Genomic DNA, 17,519 nt, shown 5'->3' on the forward strand with positions numbered 1-17,519 from the left:
GGTATTAGGACCACTGCTTTGATATATTAACGACCTAGACTTGGGTATAGGGGGTATAATTTCAAAGTTTGCAGATGACACAAAGCTTGGAAATGTAGCACATGAAGAGGAGGATAGTAGCAGACCTCATAAGAACATAAGAACATAAGAAATAGGAGCATGAGTAGGCCAATCGGCCCCTCGAGTCTGCTCCACCATTCAATAAGATCATGGCTGATCTGATCCTAAACTCAAATCTAAATTTATTTCCAATTTCCTGCCCGCTCCCCGTAACCCCTAATTCCCTTTACTTCTAGGAAACTGTCTATTTCTGTTTTAAATTTATTTCATGATGTAGCTTCCACAGTTTCCTGGGGCAGCAAATTCCACAGACCTACTACCCTCTGAGTGAAGAAGTTTCTCCTCATCTCAGTTTTGAAAGAGCAGCCCCTTATTCTAAGATTATGCCCCCGAGTTCTAGTTTCACCCATCCTTGGGAACATCCTTACCGCATCCACCCGATCAAGCCCCTTCACAATCTTATATGTTTCAATAAGATCGCCTCTCATTCTTCTGAACTCCAATGAGTAGAGTCCCAATCTACTCAACCTCTCCTCATATGTCCACCCCCTCATCCCCGGGATTAACCGAGTGAACCTTCTTCGTACTGCCTCGAGAGCAAGTATGTCCTTTCTTAAGTATGGAGACCAAAACTGTATGCAGTATTCCAGGTGCGGTCTCACCAATACCTTATATAACTGCAGCAATACCTCCCTGTTTTTATATTCTATCCCCCTAGCAATAAAAGCCTCAGGAGGACATAAACAGACAGGTGAAATGGGCAGACACATGGCATTTGGAATTTAATGCAGAGAAGCGTCAAATGACGCATTTTGGAAGGAAAAATTAAATGGTACAATTTTAAAGAGCATGCCGGAACAGAGAGATCTGGAGGTTAACATACACAAATCTTCGAAAATGGCAGGACAAGTTGATAAGGTTGTTAAAAGAGCATACAGGATCCTGGAATTTATAAATAGATGCATAGAATACAAAAGGAAGCAAGTTATGGTAAACCTTTATTAATCGCTGGTTAGGCTTCAGCTGGAGTACTGTGTCCAATTCTGGGCACCACACTTTGGGAAGAAAGTCCAGGCCTTGGAGAGGGTGCAGTGGAGATTTACCAGAATGGTACCAGGGATGAGGGACTTCAGTGATCTAAAAGGAACTCGAGAAGCTGAGATTGTCCTCTTCAGAGCAGAGAAAGTTTAGGGGAGATTTCATAGAGATGTTCAAAAATATGAGGGGGTTTTGATAGAGTAGATAGGGAGAAACTGTTTCCACTGGCAGGAGGATCGGTAATCAGAGGACACAGATTTAGGATAATTGGCAAAAAATCCAGGGGGGAAATAAGGAGATTTTTTTTTTACGCAGTGAGTTGTTATGATCTGGAATGCACTGCCTGAAAGGGTGATGGAAGCAGATTCAATAGTAACTTTCAAAAAGAGAATTGGATATACACTTGAAAAGGAGAAATTTGCAGGGCCATGGGGGAAAGAGCAGGGGAGTGGGACTAATTGGATAGCTCTTTCAAAGAACTGGCACAGACACGATGGGCTGAATGGCCTCCTTCTGTGTTGTGCGATTCTATGACAATTATGGGTTATGAGCAGAGCAGTCTCCAAGATTTTAAAAGCCACAGCTTTCTTACTACTGAAAGGTGATTGGTTTCTTGTTGAATCTCTTTTATTACTGCTTCACGCCTTATGGTTCCCATACCATATAGTGGCGTTACTCTACAGTGTTGGATTCTCTACATACAAGATCCACCTCAGGAGGTATTCAATGGGATGAAGTTTTTGTAACTCATTAGAATGCGCCCCTGTGTTCTCAATTTGCCCCATTTATGTGCTGGGGTGGATTCAGAGCATTTATAGCAATCCTTGATGAACTAGATAAGCATAAACACTTAAACATCATTTTTGACTTAAGTGGATGATTCCTATAATAAAACATTTTGGAAGACATTGCATGTCAGTTAATTGCGGGTTTGCAAGACGTTCATTTTATGTCACATTTCTAAAAAATTATTGTAGCGGGTACAGGTTTGGCAAATGAAGCGGTTCACAAAACATTTTGTTACCCACAAAAGTGTCCTTACATGGCAAGCTTCCAGGTTTCTACCTGGAATTCCCCATATGGTGGATTTTCTAATTTGTTGGTCAATAAGAGGAAAATGATTGAGTGGGACCTGGGCTCTTCCCCCAAAAGAGAGACAGCGAGTCACCCCCTCATGCCAAATCCCGCACCATCAACATCCTGGGGGTCACTGTTGACCAGAAACTTAACTGGACCAGCCATATAAATACTGTGGCTACAAAAGCAGGTCAGAGGCTGGGTATTCTGCGGTGAGTGACTCACCTTCTGACTCCCCAAAGCCTTTCCACCATCTACAAGGCACAAGTCAGGAGTGTGATGGAATACTCTCCACTTGCCTGGATGAGTGCAGCTCCAACAACACTCAAGAAACTTGACACCATCCAGGACAAAGCAGCCCGCTTGATTGGCACCCCATCCACCACCCTAAACATTCACTCCCTTCACCACCGGCGCACTGTGGTTGCAGTGTATACCATCCACAGGATGCAGTGCAGCAACTCGCCAAGGCTTCTTCAACAGCACCTCCCAAACCCACGACCTCTACCACCTAGAAGGACAAGGGTAGCAGGCACATGGGAACAACACCACCTGCACGTTCCCCTCCAAGCCACACACCATCCTGACTTGGAAATATATCTCTGTTCCTTCATCGTCGCTGGGTCAAAATCCTGGAACTCCCTTCCTAACAGCACTGTGGGAGAACCTTCACCACACGGACTGCAGCGGTTCAAGAAGGCGGCTCACCACCACCTTCTCAAGGGCAATTAGGGATGGGCAATAAATGCTGGTCTTGCCAGCGATGCCCACATCCCATGAATGAAGCCAATAAAAGAATGGCATTGTAGAGGTTTAGTAATAGGTTACTGTCTGTCCTCTCAGACAGGGTATGTCTGGTTGGAGAGAAAGTCCCTCCCTCTTTGAAAAGGGGTGAAAGTGGGTCCAAAAATGAAATAACAAAACAATTAAATGCTTCCTACCTTCATCATTGTTGAATCCACCCTTTCTGACATTTGCTATTTTGTTTGACTTTCTTCAACATTCCCTTTTTTAATTGAGCTCTGCCTCACACACACAGCAGATTAAAGTCATATTCTTACAACTGGATGATGCAGTGTGCTAGACACTGGCCTTTCACCTTTTGGGACCTGAGTTCAAATCTTGATTGGACAAAAATCTGATGGCTGTAGGAGTCCTATGTGAAATTAGTTTGGACAGTCTCAATCCAGTTCCGAGTGTGCATGGTTTACAGCATAAAGGTGTTTCTAATTTGATGCTAATTGATAATAATAGAATCATAGAATCGTACAGCACAGGAGCAAGCCATTCGGCCCATTGTGTCCGTGCTGGCTCTTTGACAGAGCTATCCAATTAGTCCCACTCCCTTGCTCTTTCCCCATAGCTCTGCAAATTTTTCCTTTTCAAGTATTTATCCAATTCCCCTTTGAAAGTTACTATTGAATCTGCTCCCACCGCCCTTTCAGCCAGTGCATTCCAGATCATAACAACTCGCTGCATAAAAAAAATTCTCCTCATCTCCCCCCTGGCTCTTTTGCCACTTACCTTAAATCTGTGTCCTCTGGTTACCGTCCCTCTTGCCAATGGAAAGTTTCTCCCTATGTACTATATCAAAACCCCTCATAATTTTGAACAGCTCTATTAAACATCCTCGTAACCTTCTCTGCTCTAAGGAGAACAATCCCAGCTTCTCCGGTCTCTCCACATAACTCTCCACATAAAAGAGGCCCATGGCTGGCTGATTGAGAAATTGAAAAAAATGTCACACTGGTGCAGTGCGGGGCGGGAGGGAGCTGATCCTTTGAGGTAGGGGTTGGGGCAGAGTAGAGGGAGCTTTACTCTGCATCTGACGGTGTTAAACATCACCTGGGTGTGCTTGATACTGACACTGGGTAGCTGAAATGCATAGAGTTCCATTCCCCAACACTAACAACCCTCACCTTGATATGCAAAAAAAAAATTCCTGAATAAATTGAAATTGTAAGAAATAGAAAATTCAAACATTCATCCTGACTATACTTTTAAACCCCAATTTTATTGCTTCATTACATAAATGTTATTGGGCCGGATTTTGCTGTGAAAATGACGGTCAGGCTAATAGCGTTCACCGTTATTTATGCGCAAATTGGACAGCAACTTCCTGTGAGCGCACCATCGCAGTTAAAATGCAAAAATCCGGAAGTTGCTGATCGAGATGCACCGCTCCTCCATAAGCTGCGTGGAACTGACATCTCGCCGTCTGGCTCCCCGTTCAAATGTAGTGAACGGCGTGAAGTTCCTGTACTGATGGACTAAACTCGCCACAAAAAGTTAGGGCTTGTCCACTCCACCCTTAGAACGGTGCGGTAACTCTTAATTACTGCCAGCAACCTCTCTTGATAATTAACTTTTACAAGTGAGGAGTCTTATTCCCTCAGCTTTTAACTATCGTTGGAGATTTAAAAATAAAATTTAAATAAATTACTTTTTTACTTTCTCTTTCTGCCTCTTTTTTCTCTCTCTCTTGATCCAATTTCTTTCCCTCTCTGTATTTCACTTTCTGTGCCTGATTTGACATTGACTTCACTAGTCTAACTTGCACTTCCTGGTTCAGACTGCGCTGCCCCATTAATGATTCTTCAATCCGATTGCTTCATACAGGTCCCAGATGCCCTGTAGAGGCCGGCGGGCTGCAAAAGCCCGTAGAACGTCTGGACAAGTACGAGTCTGGCAAATGGCTGGCATCGCTCATTCGCCACTCACAGCAAAATCCGGCCCGTTGTCTAAATTCTGGTGAAGTTACTTCTAATGAAGTTCGGAAGAAATATTCTGACTGGGATTTTGCCGCAATAAAACCCTGTGGAATTTCAGTCCTTTTTATTACCCCCAGTTTTCTCTCCTCCCCCCCCCCCCCACCCCGAGGGCACCCAGCTCTTTTTGGGTTATGGTTCCACAGGCCACTGGCTGCCTTTCAGCACCTTTTCCCAAACTGGTTTTTGTTCACGTGTGAGCCAAAACAGCCAGTGTCGGCAGGCTAGTTGACCATGGGGGGCATCGCGGCTGAGCCTGCGCCTATCCTCACCCAACGTCCACGTACACACACTTTTCAGTCGGACTCGATGGCTAGTGTTCAGGAGTGGGAACCCAGGCTGATCTTTCCCCTCCCTTAGTCCAGCTGCCACTTGCTGTTATTGTGGCATCACTACTGCCGTCCTGGGTGAGATCAAGTAATTCAATGCAGTGAAGATCGAACATGGGACGTCTCTGATCTGCAGTAGCTCAGTTACACACTGCCTAAATCAAAGGAGCCATTGGAGAAGCTCAGAGCAGCGGGTGGATATCTTGTAGGTTTGCCCAGAAACACAGCCTGACATCTGCAGAATCATCTTATCAAAGTAGTCGGTACCTTAAGAAATAAGGGCATGTGATGAATATCAATAAATCTTGTTTAATATTCTTATTTCAATTAATCAGATGAACCAGTGTGATCATTGGGCTGGATCTTGCTGGAAATATATCGGCGTGTTAACGATGCATGTCGTTATTAATGTGAAAATCAGCCAGCAAGTTCAGGGGATTAAGAGTTGTGAATTTCCAGAACTTGCTGGTCGATTTAGGCCGCTCCACCGATTGCTTATCACAATCTGCATCTCGCCCTTCGCCTCCCTGTTACTTTTAAGAACTTTGCTGGACTTGCACATTAATTGCCCATTAAACTCACTGCAGAAAGTTAGAAAAGAAGTCATTTATGCAGAACATTTCGCAACAAGAATAAGACAGATTTTAATTCCACAGACACAGTGTTATCAAAGACTCTTTGTTAGAACTGCATCAGAAACACAGTTTCACACAGTTTTATTGATTACAGCTGAACAATTCATGCACCTAAATAAGGTATCAGCGTCACACCGTCAGACATGGAACAAACTCATTGGCTCAACTCAAAGGAGGTGCTACTTAAAGAGACAGAACACTTCATAATTGGCTTTCCATGAACTAAATTTGCTTCTAATACCAGTGTGGACTTTAAAAGTAGGCATTCCTGCCACTGCTGGCTAAGTCACGTCATGTGTTGATCTCTTTGGAGCTAATCTTCATCTCGGATAGTTTTGGTATGGCCTTCTTGGGACTAAGCTGAGTCCTGGTGATGATCAGGGAATTAAAGGAAGCATTAAACGTCAGCAGGCTGTTCTCCAAACTTTTACGTAGTTGACGGCTGGCAGAATGCTTTTTAGTGAGCGCAGGTACTAATTGTGCAGTTATTGCCTTTTCTTTGAAAATACCTAAATCGGTGCTATATTTTGGTTGACCCTGTTCATCCAAAGGGGCTCCAGCTGTATGATTACTTGACTGAATGCTATTTTTAACTTTGGCCCTGGCAGAGCACAGATGTTGTACCAGTGAAATTTCTGGGAGCTGCCCTTGAGAGAGCAGTGAAGTAATCCTCTGAGGCACTTTACTATGATTTATAGCAGAATCTGCTGCAGGTATAAACTCTATACTAGTCACAACTTTTATCTGGGGCCTGTTCTCAGCTTGTTGAGGACGCTTAAGAATGGTTGCTCTCTCCAATAGCCTGTTTTCAAGCCTCGTCTTAAATGTCTTTTCGAATGGTTCTCTTGGGGAACCATTATATAGCAGGACAAATTCTTTCTGCGACTCAAGTGGCATGATGTACATTCCTTTACTACATTTTCTGAATATCTCAACTACCAAGTCTAATAACAGAGAGAGAGAGAAAATGATACTGTTGAACACAGCCATTTCATTATTCATAAAGCAGTATTTATTTTAATGCTTGAGATGTCAACAATTTATACAAATATCCTTCTGTAACTATATAAAGATAGAAATGGCCATCTTACCAAGGGCTTCATTCATTACTTTAGGGATAACGGTTTTGAGAATCTCACAGTTTCTCTGTAAGGATGGGTTTGAGTTCATCTCCAGCAACCAGACCTACAAAGCAGATCAAACATTGCATGTTAACCCTTTGAATCCACCTTTTTATATTGAATTCAGGCCACAGAGATATTTTTGGGAGGCCCGTTCATTGGTTTACAGGTGGTAAAGACAGTGTGTGGCTGAGGCATTCAGGCCAGAAGGGTCCAAGTGCAGAGTTAGCTGATCTCAGTTGAGGGGGCAACAGTAAGGGGCGCTATAGATGGCCGCAATACCTCCAGAGTATGGAAGGGAAAATCATTCAGATTCCCAGCTCCTGATCATTGTCCATTGGACCCTGCTGGAACGTACTGTACACACGTCTGATAAGGAAAGCAATGGATTTGGTTGTAAGGCTGTCCGTTAAGACCGGCCACTGGCAAAGCTGGACATCAATGTCTCTTTCCTTCTGTGCTAAAAGACGCAAATTTTTGAAAAGTAAAATGTATCACTATATAACTATCTGGCTGTCGAATCATATAATCAGTGAGGGGGGACAAAATGGATGTTGAACACCGATTTAAATATCATACAAGGCTCATCTTTGGTCCATACTGCTTCCCATAGACACGATGTCCCACAGGGGTGTCCCAATATTCTGGAGTATTTGCCTGATCCTTTTTACTATCTCTCCCTTCCCTCTGTCTCGTTTTTATTATCACTCTGTGGAACGTTTGACCGTTGATTATTTTGGGATTTATCTGGTCTTCTCTTTTACTCTCTTCAGCCTTGGTGGTGTCCCACACTGTAAGCCTTCACCACCTACCCTGGTTTCTCAATTACGAAAGATTACAAGTGAGGGAGGACTCGACAAATAATAAGTGGATCAGCAAGAAGGGTAACAACAGCAGGAAAAGGATGAGAGGACTGTCTGTTAAAGAAAGAAAGAACAAACTTGTATTTATATAGAACCTTTTATGATCTCAGCACGTTCCAAAGCAATTCACAGCCATTTAAATACTTTTGAAGAGCAGTCACTGTTCTAATGTAGGAAATGCAGTGGCCAATTTGCGCACAGCAAGGTTCCACAAACAGCAATGAGATAAATGACCAGTAAATCTGCATTACTAATACTGATTGAGGGACAAATATTGTCCCAGGATCCCAGAAAAATTGAGAGCAGACGGGGCCTCGATTTAATGACTCATCTGAAAGACTGCACTTCTGATAGTGTAGCATTCCCTCAGTACTGTACTGAAGTGTCTGCCGAGATTATGTGCTCAAGTCTGCTTGAACCCCATGACATTCTGACTCAGAGGCAAGCATGGTATCGCTGAGCCAAGGTTGACCCACTGCAAAAGACATTCGTGCCACTTTCATTCAGGAGGCCTTTCCCTGACTCCTATTACTGATCAGCCATCAGCAGCATGTTGTGTGGCATAATCCCCAGTGCCTGCATTAATGATTCCTGCTCTGCAAACGTTGCTCTTTCAAAATCTGGACCCGTGAGATCGTGATCCCTCTTCAGTCAAGAGACGAGGCAACCTGACCCTCCGGCCAGCAATGTCTTTCTCCTCGTGCCACGTGCTCATTCGTACACTGTATGTTACCCCACGCACTCCCCTCTGGCTTACTCTCTAACTCTGCTGGGGTGGGTGTTTCTGAAGTGGTGCTTGGGAAGTACAGGGTGAGTGATGCTGTGTGCTTCAAAGTGCAGGCAGAGCCATGATTCCCGGGGCTTCTGTGTTCTTTCTCAGCGACATCGAGGGAAAGAAAGGTTACAATGGTCACTTGACGAGTAGACCTCACATGTAGCTTATGGTACAAGTGACATAGGAGCAGGAGGGGGCCATTCAGCCACTCGAGCCTGTTCCACCATTTAATTAGATCATGGCTGATCTGTATCTTAATTCCATCACCCCTGTGCCCGCTGACCTACATTGGCTCCCGGTCCAGCAACGCCTCGATTTTAGAATTCTCAACCTTGTTTTAAAATCCCTCCATGATCTCGCCCCTCCCTATCTCTGTAACCTCCGCCAGCCCTACAACCCTCCGAGATCTCTGTGCTCCTAGAATTCTGGTCTCTTGCGCGTCCCCAATTTTCATCACTCCACCATTGGCGGCCTTCAGCTGCCTAGTCTCTAATTTCTGGAATTCCCTCCCTAAACCCCTCCGCCTCTTCACCTCTCTCTCCTCCCTTAACACGCTCCTTTAAAACCTAACCCTTTGACCAAGCTTTTGGTCACCTGTCCTAATATCTCCCTGGGTGGCTTGGTCTTGCGATTGGCACTTTAAAAAGTTCTACATTAGAGAAAGGAGTTTAGCCACTGGCTCATCCACCTTGAATTTAATGCAGGGTAGTGATAGGGGGGAAGCTGGATTCTTCTTTGTCAGAACAAGCAGTTATTGTTAATATTTTTTTCACTGTCTCTATTAGTTCACAAAGCTTTCAGAGTACCCAATACTTTAAATATTCACCAGATGGCAGCAAACAACTGCAATATGTACAGTGCACCTTTTTGAGAATCAGTAAGTTTAAAATTCCATCTTCCCCAAAGGTGCACAACATTGTTCTTCCTTCATGCACATCTGTACAGAACACACAACGCCAGCGTCAGAGCTGCCCAAGGTGGGCATATCCTCGGTGTGAGATTTTTAGCTGTGAGTTGTGTACATGAAGCATCACTTCACAAGGAAACATAAAATTAGCTGAAAGAGGCCTCGTGGCTAACTGTCAGCAGTTAAAAGCTGACAGGGCTGAAACTTGTGTGTTGGTTTGTTATTGTTTCACAAGGAAGATCAGATTGTCGATATCGACTAATCCGATGGGTTGGGAACGTGGGACGGAAGCCTGTGAGAACCAAACAAACTGGTTCAAGGCCAAGACAGCAGACTCAGATCCAGTCAACAACAACAACAACTTGCGTTTATATAGCGCCTTTCACGTAGAAAAACGTCCCAAGGCCATTCACAGGAGCGTAATCAGACAAAATTTCACACCGTGCTACATCCGGAAATATTAGGACAGGTAGAGGTAGGTTTTAAGGAGCGTCTTAAAGGAGGAGTGAGAGGTAGAGAGGCGGAGAGATTTAGGGAGAGAATTCCAGAGCTGAGGGCCCGGCCGCCATTGGCGGAGCGATTAAAATCGGGGACGCGCAAGAGGCCAGAATTGGAGGAGCGCCGAGATCTCGGAGGGTTGTAGGTCTGGAGGAGGTTAAAAAGATAGGGAGGGGCGCGAGGCCATGGAGAGATTTGAAGACAAGGATGAGAATTTTAGAATGAGATATTCCCTTTTTTTTAAAACCACACATCATGTATGAAGAAGAGGCAGTCTCGAAATGATCTGATGGTGCCTGAGAGTCGCAGTTTCCGCTAGGGCTGAATTAATTCTCGGCCCACCCCGCCAGCGAAGATTGAGCACAATACGGCTTCTGCCCGCTCATTATTTGTGCCTCTGACCCCCAGTTCACTTTCCGGGGTTATGGGGTATCAACATATTTCGGTCTGGCCTAACACGAATGCACGCGATGGTGCACGCTACACCTGCTAAGGGTATTGGATCCCCATGAGCTATCCTGAAACCTCGATGCTGAATCTTTTTAATATTCACTAAATAGTTAGCGTGTAACACTCAGATGAGTGAAAAATTGCTGTGGTACCTTGTCTTGGGAAAAGTCTGCCCTCTGTACTGCCTAATGAATTCGAAAATATTTCTAAAAAAAGTGTGCTGTTTTTAAATTGGCAAGTTTCTGTATTGCAAACGATCACTCGGTCATTGATTGCAGTGGGAAAACGGACCTTTAAACCGCCTCTCTCCACCCCCCCCCCCCACCCCACCCAAGGCCTTCGGAAACGATGAACCCCAGGGACGCACAGAATTCCCTTGTGCCGGCTGCCAGGCGACAAATGATGGGAAACACGGTGTACTTCTGTCGTTTGCAAGGTGTCATAATACGTCAGCTCTAATATGGACCACTTCATTCAGTGCCTGTCCACGCATCCTATGTGGAGGGGGGGGGGCGAGGGTGTAGCCAGGTCCTGCTCCAAACTCCACACCCCGCCCTCCCATATTACGGCATTTTTGTGCGATTCGGGTATGAAAATATGGAGCTGTTATATAAGAAAGAAAGCACTTGCATTAATACAACACCTTTCACAACCTCAGGACGTCCTAAAACACTTCACAGCCAATGTAATACTTATATTGACGTATAGTCACTGTTGTAATGTAGGAAATAAAGCAAACAAAGTGGTGAAATGAAGCTTTTAGAAACTTTTCTGAGGCATGTCCAGCTGTCATCTTACGTGAAGATTTATTTACTTCAAGGCTATTGCGTCCATTTTTTTGGGGGCTGATCCTTGGCGTGAATGCACTAACGGGCTTCATTCGAGCATCCTGGTCGCCGTACTTGTGGAATTGCAGGGTTTGGAAAATAAAACAGAGAGCGGGGCCGGAGTGGTGATGTTTGACTTAATTTTTAAAAATGGCACTGAGATTCAGATCCCACTGCTCTGTACTGCTGTGACACACAATGTGGACCGTTCGCCTATTTGTGTGTGCGGGTGTAGTGCCTGGTTATGTTCGGTAACTTTAAAAGCTGCTTTCAGTTTGTCTTGTGTTTGCAGTGCAGTAATTCGGGGAGACAGCCCACAGTTGTTCTGTACTAGGGTGGTCAACGTCCAGAGGGAAAATGTAAGGAGTGGTATTAATAATCAATCAAAAGTATAAATAGGCTGCAAACCTGCAGGCCATCAAGCTCAAAGTGCAGCTCCTGCACCATTTCCTGCACTGTGTAATGATTTTTACTTCCAGTACAAGAGAATAAGGGGTACATTTTCTGATACCCCACATCATTGGTGGCTAGGGTTGCCAACCCTCCAGGATTGGCCTGGGGTCTCCAGGAATTGAAGATTAATCTCCAGGTCACTGCTGCGAGCACACCCAGGGAGAAAAATCATAAGGGGTGTTACAAGAAAAGTGTTTTTTCTTAAATTTTCTTTGAACACTTTTGTTTACTAGTTATAAAAGTAGAGGACATGGGGAGAAAAGGCTGTTTGACAGACAATCAAGAATCGTCCAATCAGGTAATGAAGAGTCTATTCACTTTCCGATTGGCCTGGGAAGCACCGCGAGGATGGACATGTTGGGCGACCAATGGTGGGAGTGTAGGGATTGGAGGCAGGAGGTGATGTGATGACTCCTCCAGGAATATGTCCAACCAGATTTAGCAACCCTTTGGTGGGGGCCTTTGCACACAGTGGGTGGCTTATAGGAAATCACCTGCCCACAAGCTGGTTGAACAGGGCCCAAAACCGTTTTGACCGGGTCAAGAGAGCAATATAGGCTAGAAACCGCTGACTGATTAATGTCTCACTTAAAGAAGTGGACAGAGGAATATCGGGTAATACCTACAGCTAGAGTTACGACAAGCCCGAGTCCCGATGTAATCAAACTCTTGTGTTACAAGACCTATATTCATGGCTGTTTTTGAGCTTTCAGTGGAGGAGTGCCAGCTTTTTTAAAGCTAATTATGAAAGTGGTGAGCTGGACCAACATTGGACTGTCGCACATGGCTATGAGGCATAATATTCTTCATCTCATCTCCCTCATCCCCTTTCTTGTCTTTCACCTCTATCTGTCCTTTATCACTCTTTCGTGCTTCACAGCCCACTAATCTGTGGGATTTGCGAATGTTTCATGTTCATTTTTCTCACTGTAGACCGAGATACTGATGGAGGTGGGACAGTCCCAGCACGCCCGTATGTGCCAGTAACTAGAGATCCTATAGTTTTAATAAAGGACTTTCACTACCAGTATGGATAACGGGATAGCAGTGTCTCCATTGTGTTTTCTTGCTTTCTTTTCCTCTCCAGCAAGATTATGAACAATCAGTGGTATCTGCAGGAGAATTATTAGAATAAGGTTTCAGATTGGTGGGGAATCCAAGCTCAAATCTCAGGACTGACCGCCATTGCTCCCATTGGGCAGGCTTCAATAATTCTTGATAAAGATACCTGAATGGAGCATCCTAAGAGGCAAAAAGCCACGAGGGAGAGAATGGGTGGAACAATAAGGTAGAACACTACCCTTTGGCTCTGAGACTCGGGTTTGAGTTCAACCCAGATGGAAATTTTAGGGTAGATTTTCTCTTTGTTACACCTGGGGATTGTTAAGTGGGAAAATCTACCCTTCCCTTTCTGATTACTGCCCTAAGTGAGATGAATTTAATCAGATTCAACCCAGCAACGTCATGGGAAAATCATCAACTGCAAGTTTTCCAAGTCACACACTACCCTGATTTGGACACGTATCCGCAGTCTTCATCTCTGCAAGGGTCCCGATCTAACACCACCATGGCAGCATTACAGACTTCAGTGGTTGAAGAACTGTCACCTTCTCAAAGCAACTAGGAATGGGTGATATATTCGGCCTTGCCAGCATCACCCACAATCCAAAGACAAATAAAAGAAAAAGCTCCACGTGCAGATGTGGCTTTCAAAGCTCAAGAATCAGAAAAAGACATTAAGACACTATACAATTACAAAGAGTTGCAAGTTATCAACGTGGTATACACTAGTATCTTCACCGATGGTCTCACTACAATTGCTACCACAAATATTCTATGTAAGAAATTTCATGCAAAACCCATCTTTTTGAGTAAGCTTTTAGTCGCTCCTCCTAACCTCTCCCTCCATGGTTCATGTCCATTCCCTTATCTATTCCTCATTGTATTTATTTTTTCTCCACCCTCCCCCTCTGTCAAACAACGTGGGATGTTTTCTACATTCGAAGAGCTGCATTAATGCAACAATAACTTGCACTGATGTTGCACTTTTAATGTAGTAAAACGTCCCAAGGCGCTCAATACAAGTTGCTGTTGTTGTTTTATGCTGTGGTGCAGAAGGGAGAGGTCTTCTGAGGCCGGTGTTAAGGGACAACAAGGCAGAGGCACAGTTGCTTCTCCTCATGAAAGTTGGTGAGCGATATCCTGAGCATTATGCTATAAGCTTGAAAATAATAATAAAAGAAAAGCAAGTCACTTGGTTTTAAATGATTTCCAACAGATTTAAAATCTTTACTAGAAGATGATCAAAACTGTTTCTACAGGTAAATGATTGCTAACAAGTTCCAATATCATTGTAGCAAGAATTGGTCACGTATAATTATTTAGCTCTACAGGTTGTCTTGGGTTCCAGGTTTATACGGATACAATAGCACGTCGAACGTGTGTACTAAAGACTAATTCTTCCCGTTTTATATGGATTTAAGCACCATGACGACAGTCACAACACTCCCACAAAAGAATCTGCTGGCCTTCCTACTGGTAACTAATTTGGTGGCCATTTAGGACAAATACCATCAATTTTCAAAATTAATTTCACCTCTCTCTCTCATCAACTAAGGCACAATTCTGTCTTGTGTCAATGAAATAAGAAACACAATAAATCCATGATAAGGCAACCAGTCGCCTGAAAAGGTTCACTATAATATTACTCATGCAGTACTATTATTGGGAAACGGCAAGCCATTTATAAGAAAGAAAGAAGAACTAGACACCTTTATAAGAGCAGGGGAGTGGGACTAGCTGGATTGCTCTTGCAGAGAGCTGGCGCAGGCTCGATGGGCTGAATGGCCTCCTTCTGTTCGTAACCATTCTAACTTGCATTTATATAGCGCCTTTCATGATCTCAGGACGTCTTAAAGCGCTTTACACCCAATGAAGTACTTTTGAAGTGTAGTCACTGTTGTAATGTAGCAAATGCGGTAGCCAATTTGCGCACAGCAAGATCCCACAAACAGCAATGTTTTAGTGATGTTGGTTGAGGGATAAATATTGGCCAGGACACCAGGGAGAACTCCCCTGCTCTTCTTCGAAAAGTGATATGGGATCTTTTGCGTCCATCTGAAAGGGCAGATGGGGCCTTGGTTTACCGTCTCATCCGAAAGATGGCACCTCAGACAGTGCAGCACTCCCACAGTACTGCACTGAGGTGTCAGCCTGGATTATGCGCTCAAGTCTCTGGAGTGGGACTTGAACCCACAACCTTCTGACTCAGAGATGAAAGTGCTACAGGTTGAGCCACGGCCAACACAGATATTGATCTGGGCAGGAACTCCACGCCCACCCAACGTGACCAATACGCTACCGTACCAACTGTTACAATGCTTAGCAATTTCGTTATTAGGAAATCAAGGTGAAGACTGAAGGCCCATAGCATGGAACACCAAGGTTGTACAGGGTAGAAGAGAAGACTAGGTCAATCAAAGTAATCATCGGGTGACATCAAGCTTGGGTTTTAAAACCCTGGAGATCATGGAAGGAAAGATCAGGGTAGGTGAGAAGTTTCAGTATTGAGGTCCTGGGAAAGAATAAATTAAATGTAGGAGATGCTGCAATGGGTCTTGATTTCTCTGTAGTGAGGATGTAGGGAGGAGGAAGAGTGTATAGGACAGCACATTTGTAGCTTAGGAGAAGAAAGTTCAGAAGAACTGTAATGATAAATTTGAGAGTGGCACTTGAACCCACAACCTTCTGACTCAGAAGTGAGAGTGCTACCACCGAGCCACGGCTGACACCTTAAAGAAGATATTTAAAGATCTAGACACCTTTAGAAGACATCTGGAACTGCACAAGGCATCTGCCTACATCATATGTCTGTAAAGATTACTTATAAACAGTGGTGAAGGTATTCGGGACAGTGTATGAAGTGTGAAAGACCCACAATTCATGAGTATGTTACAATGGTCTCTTACATGAATGAAAGGACGTGCATGGACACCATAAGCTGTCACATTCCATGGGTTTGCCTTTAAAGGTATTGTAGTCACATGCAGATCTTCAACCGATTCCATTACTTCTCTTTATGTTCTCACATTCTAAGGCTGAGGTTATCCTAAAACCCCATTATTGGTGATCTGATGCATCAGCATCATTTTTAGTGAACCTCAGTGGCCACATGAGAAGGCATCTAGAGCCACACAGGACATCATCAGGACCTCTACTAATTCCAGCATGGAGGAAAACATTTAAAAAAAAATTATTGAAGAGTCCTACGTAAAGTGCCAAGGCACACGGTGCAGGGCACCATGACAAAACAGCAGGAGACAAGACCAGGTTAATCATGAAGTAATGATCAGATGGTGCTACGCTTGAGTTTTTAAAATCTGTGGATTGTAGGAGGAAGGGAAGACTGACAGAAGCAGAGAGTTGTGTTATGTTGAGGTCCTGGGTATCCATTAGTTAGAATAGGAGACAGCTGTGGGTCTTTATCAATACAGCGTATTTGGGAGCTCAGGAGATGCAAAACAGCAAAATTCTGAGAAGAACCATTGTACTGCGAATAAATAGAGCCAAGAAAGTGTACGAAGAATAGAGATTACTATCCTGCTGTATATAGTGCGGCATTGATCGCTTTACTTTATATTTGTTTTCACTTGGGTTTATTTTCCCTCACATGCTGTAGCTATTGCTTTGTAATTCAAAAATTCCCCCAAAAATGTAAAACAAAACACCTAAAAATTGCAAGTTCCTTCATTGGGTATTTGGTTGGGCTTCATCTATTAAACCCTAAAAATTCAAGCCCCTGATATCAGTATGGTATCCACAGGAGCCACACTCTGATAGAATAACTCGCCGTGCATTGTAAGTTCAAGGCTCTCACTTGTGAGAAAGACCATCAGTAAACTCCTGGTCTGCTCAGGTGTGGGTATTACCTGCCTTTCACACTCATTAAGGCATTGCCCAAACTCGCCCAACCCTGTCATTTGTCTCTTTCAATTGTCATGTAAAAATGGACACCAATTCTTTTGTCCTTTCCCCCCCCTCCCTCTCCTTATTGTAAGGCAGACAAATTATTAATCAAACGTTGGAATAATCTCAGCCCTTTATTTCAAAACTGGCACTGTTGAAAAGCAAACGAAGGAACAAAGTCCTTTAATTAATCAGAAAGGATGTTTCAATGAACAGATATCAGATCCGTCATTGTACTCTGGGATTACTCACTGTGCAGGGTTTACATACCAGTACCACAAGCAGCAATTTACTGGAACACAAGAGGGCTCCATTTCTAATTCATTGCCATTCCCTTTATTCCCATTCAATTACATGACAAGAGTATGCATTGTGCAGTGTTTTGTATACATTAATGCAATCCAAATAAATCATGGCTGGGTCAGTGCTGTGTTACACGCTGCCATCTGCAAGTGTTTGATTGGTCTGGGGACTGCTAGGCAACGAATTTAGAAGCTACCGAAAAAAAAATCAGTGTGACCAACGCAAACTATTGTCTCATTATTTTCTTTTCAGAAGAAGTCCTTCAATAAAAACCTGACAGTTGATATGTGCCACAACAGGTAAACCTTAAGGGTACATTAAACAAGATCATTTTAAGACCACTATGACCAACGGATATTTCTTCACAGCTTTGGATCACTTACATTGGATCATTTATTATGATACTAGGCCAAGGGTATAATGCAGCCAGCTGACAGAAAGAGAAAGCTG

The 17,519-nt window shown here is 43.8% G+C and overlaps 1 protein-coding gene across 12 annotated transcripts in view; it reads right to left on the reverse strand.

The window, feature by feature from the left end:
• The window catches only part of LOC137300980 (probable beta-tubulin polyglutamylase), a 273,624-nt gene that overhangs the window by 4,122 nt on the left and 251,983 nt on the right, over positions 1–17,519 (reverse strand). For 6 of the 12 annotated variants that reach the window (XM_067970292.1, XM_067970290.1, XM_067970289.1 and 3 more), the window contains exon 14: positions 6,999–7,092. The exons of 3 other annotated variants lie outside the window; for them this stretch is intronic. In XM_067970292.1, the coding sequence (XP_067826393.1) occupies positions 7,043–7,092 (50 nt within the window). In that variant the 3' untranslated portion in view covers positions 6,999–7,042. Of the gene's footprint in view, positions 1–5,815; positions 6,275–6,769; positions 6,852–6,998; positions 7,093–17,519 lie in introns of those variants that run through there. 3 more of the 12 variants (XM_067970291.1, XM_067970283.1, XM_067970293.1) reach the window with 3 other exon arrangements.

Source organism: Heptranchias perlo, chromosome 32 (genome assembly GCF_035084215.1).
Source record: "Heptranchias perlo isolate sHepPer1 chromosome 32, sHepPer1.hap1, whole genome shotgun sequence".
NCBI lineage: Eukaryota > Metazoa > Chordata > Chondrichthyes > Hexanchiformes > Hexanchidae > Heptranchias > Heptranchias perlo.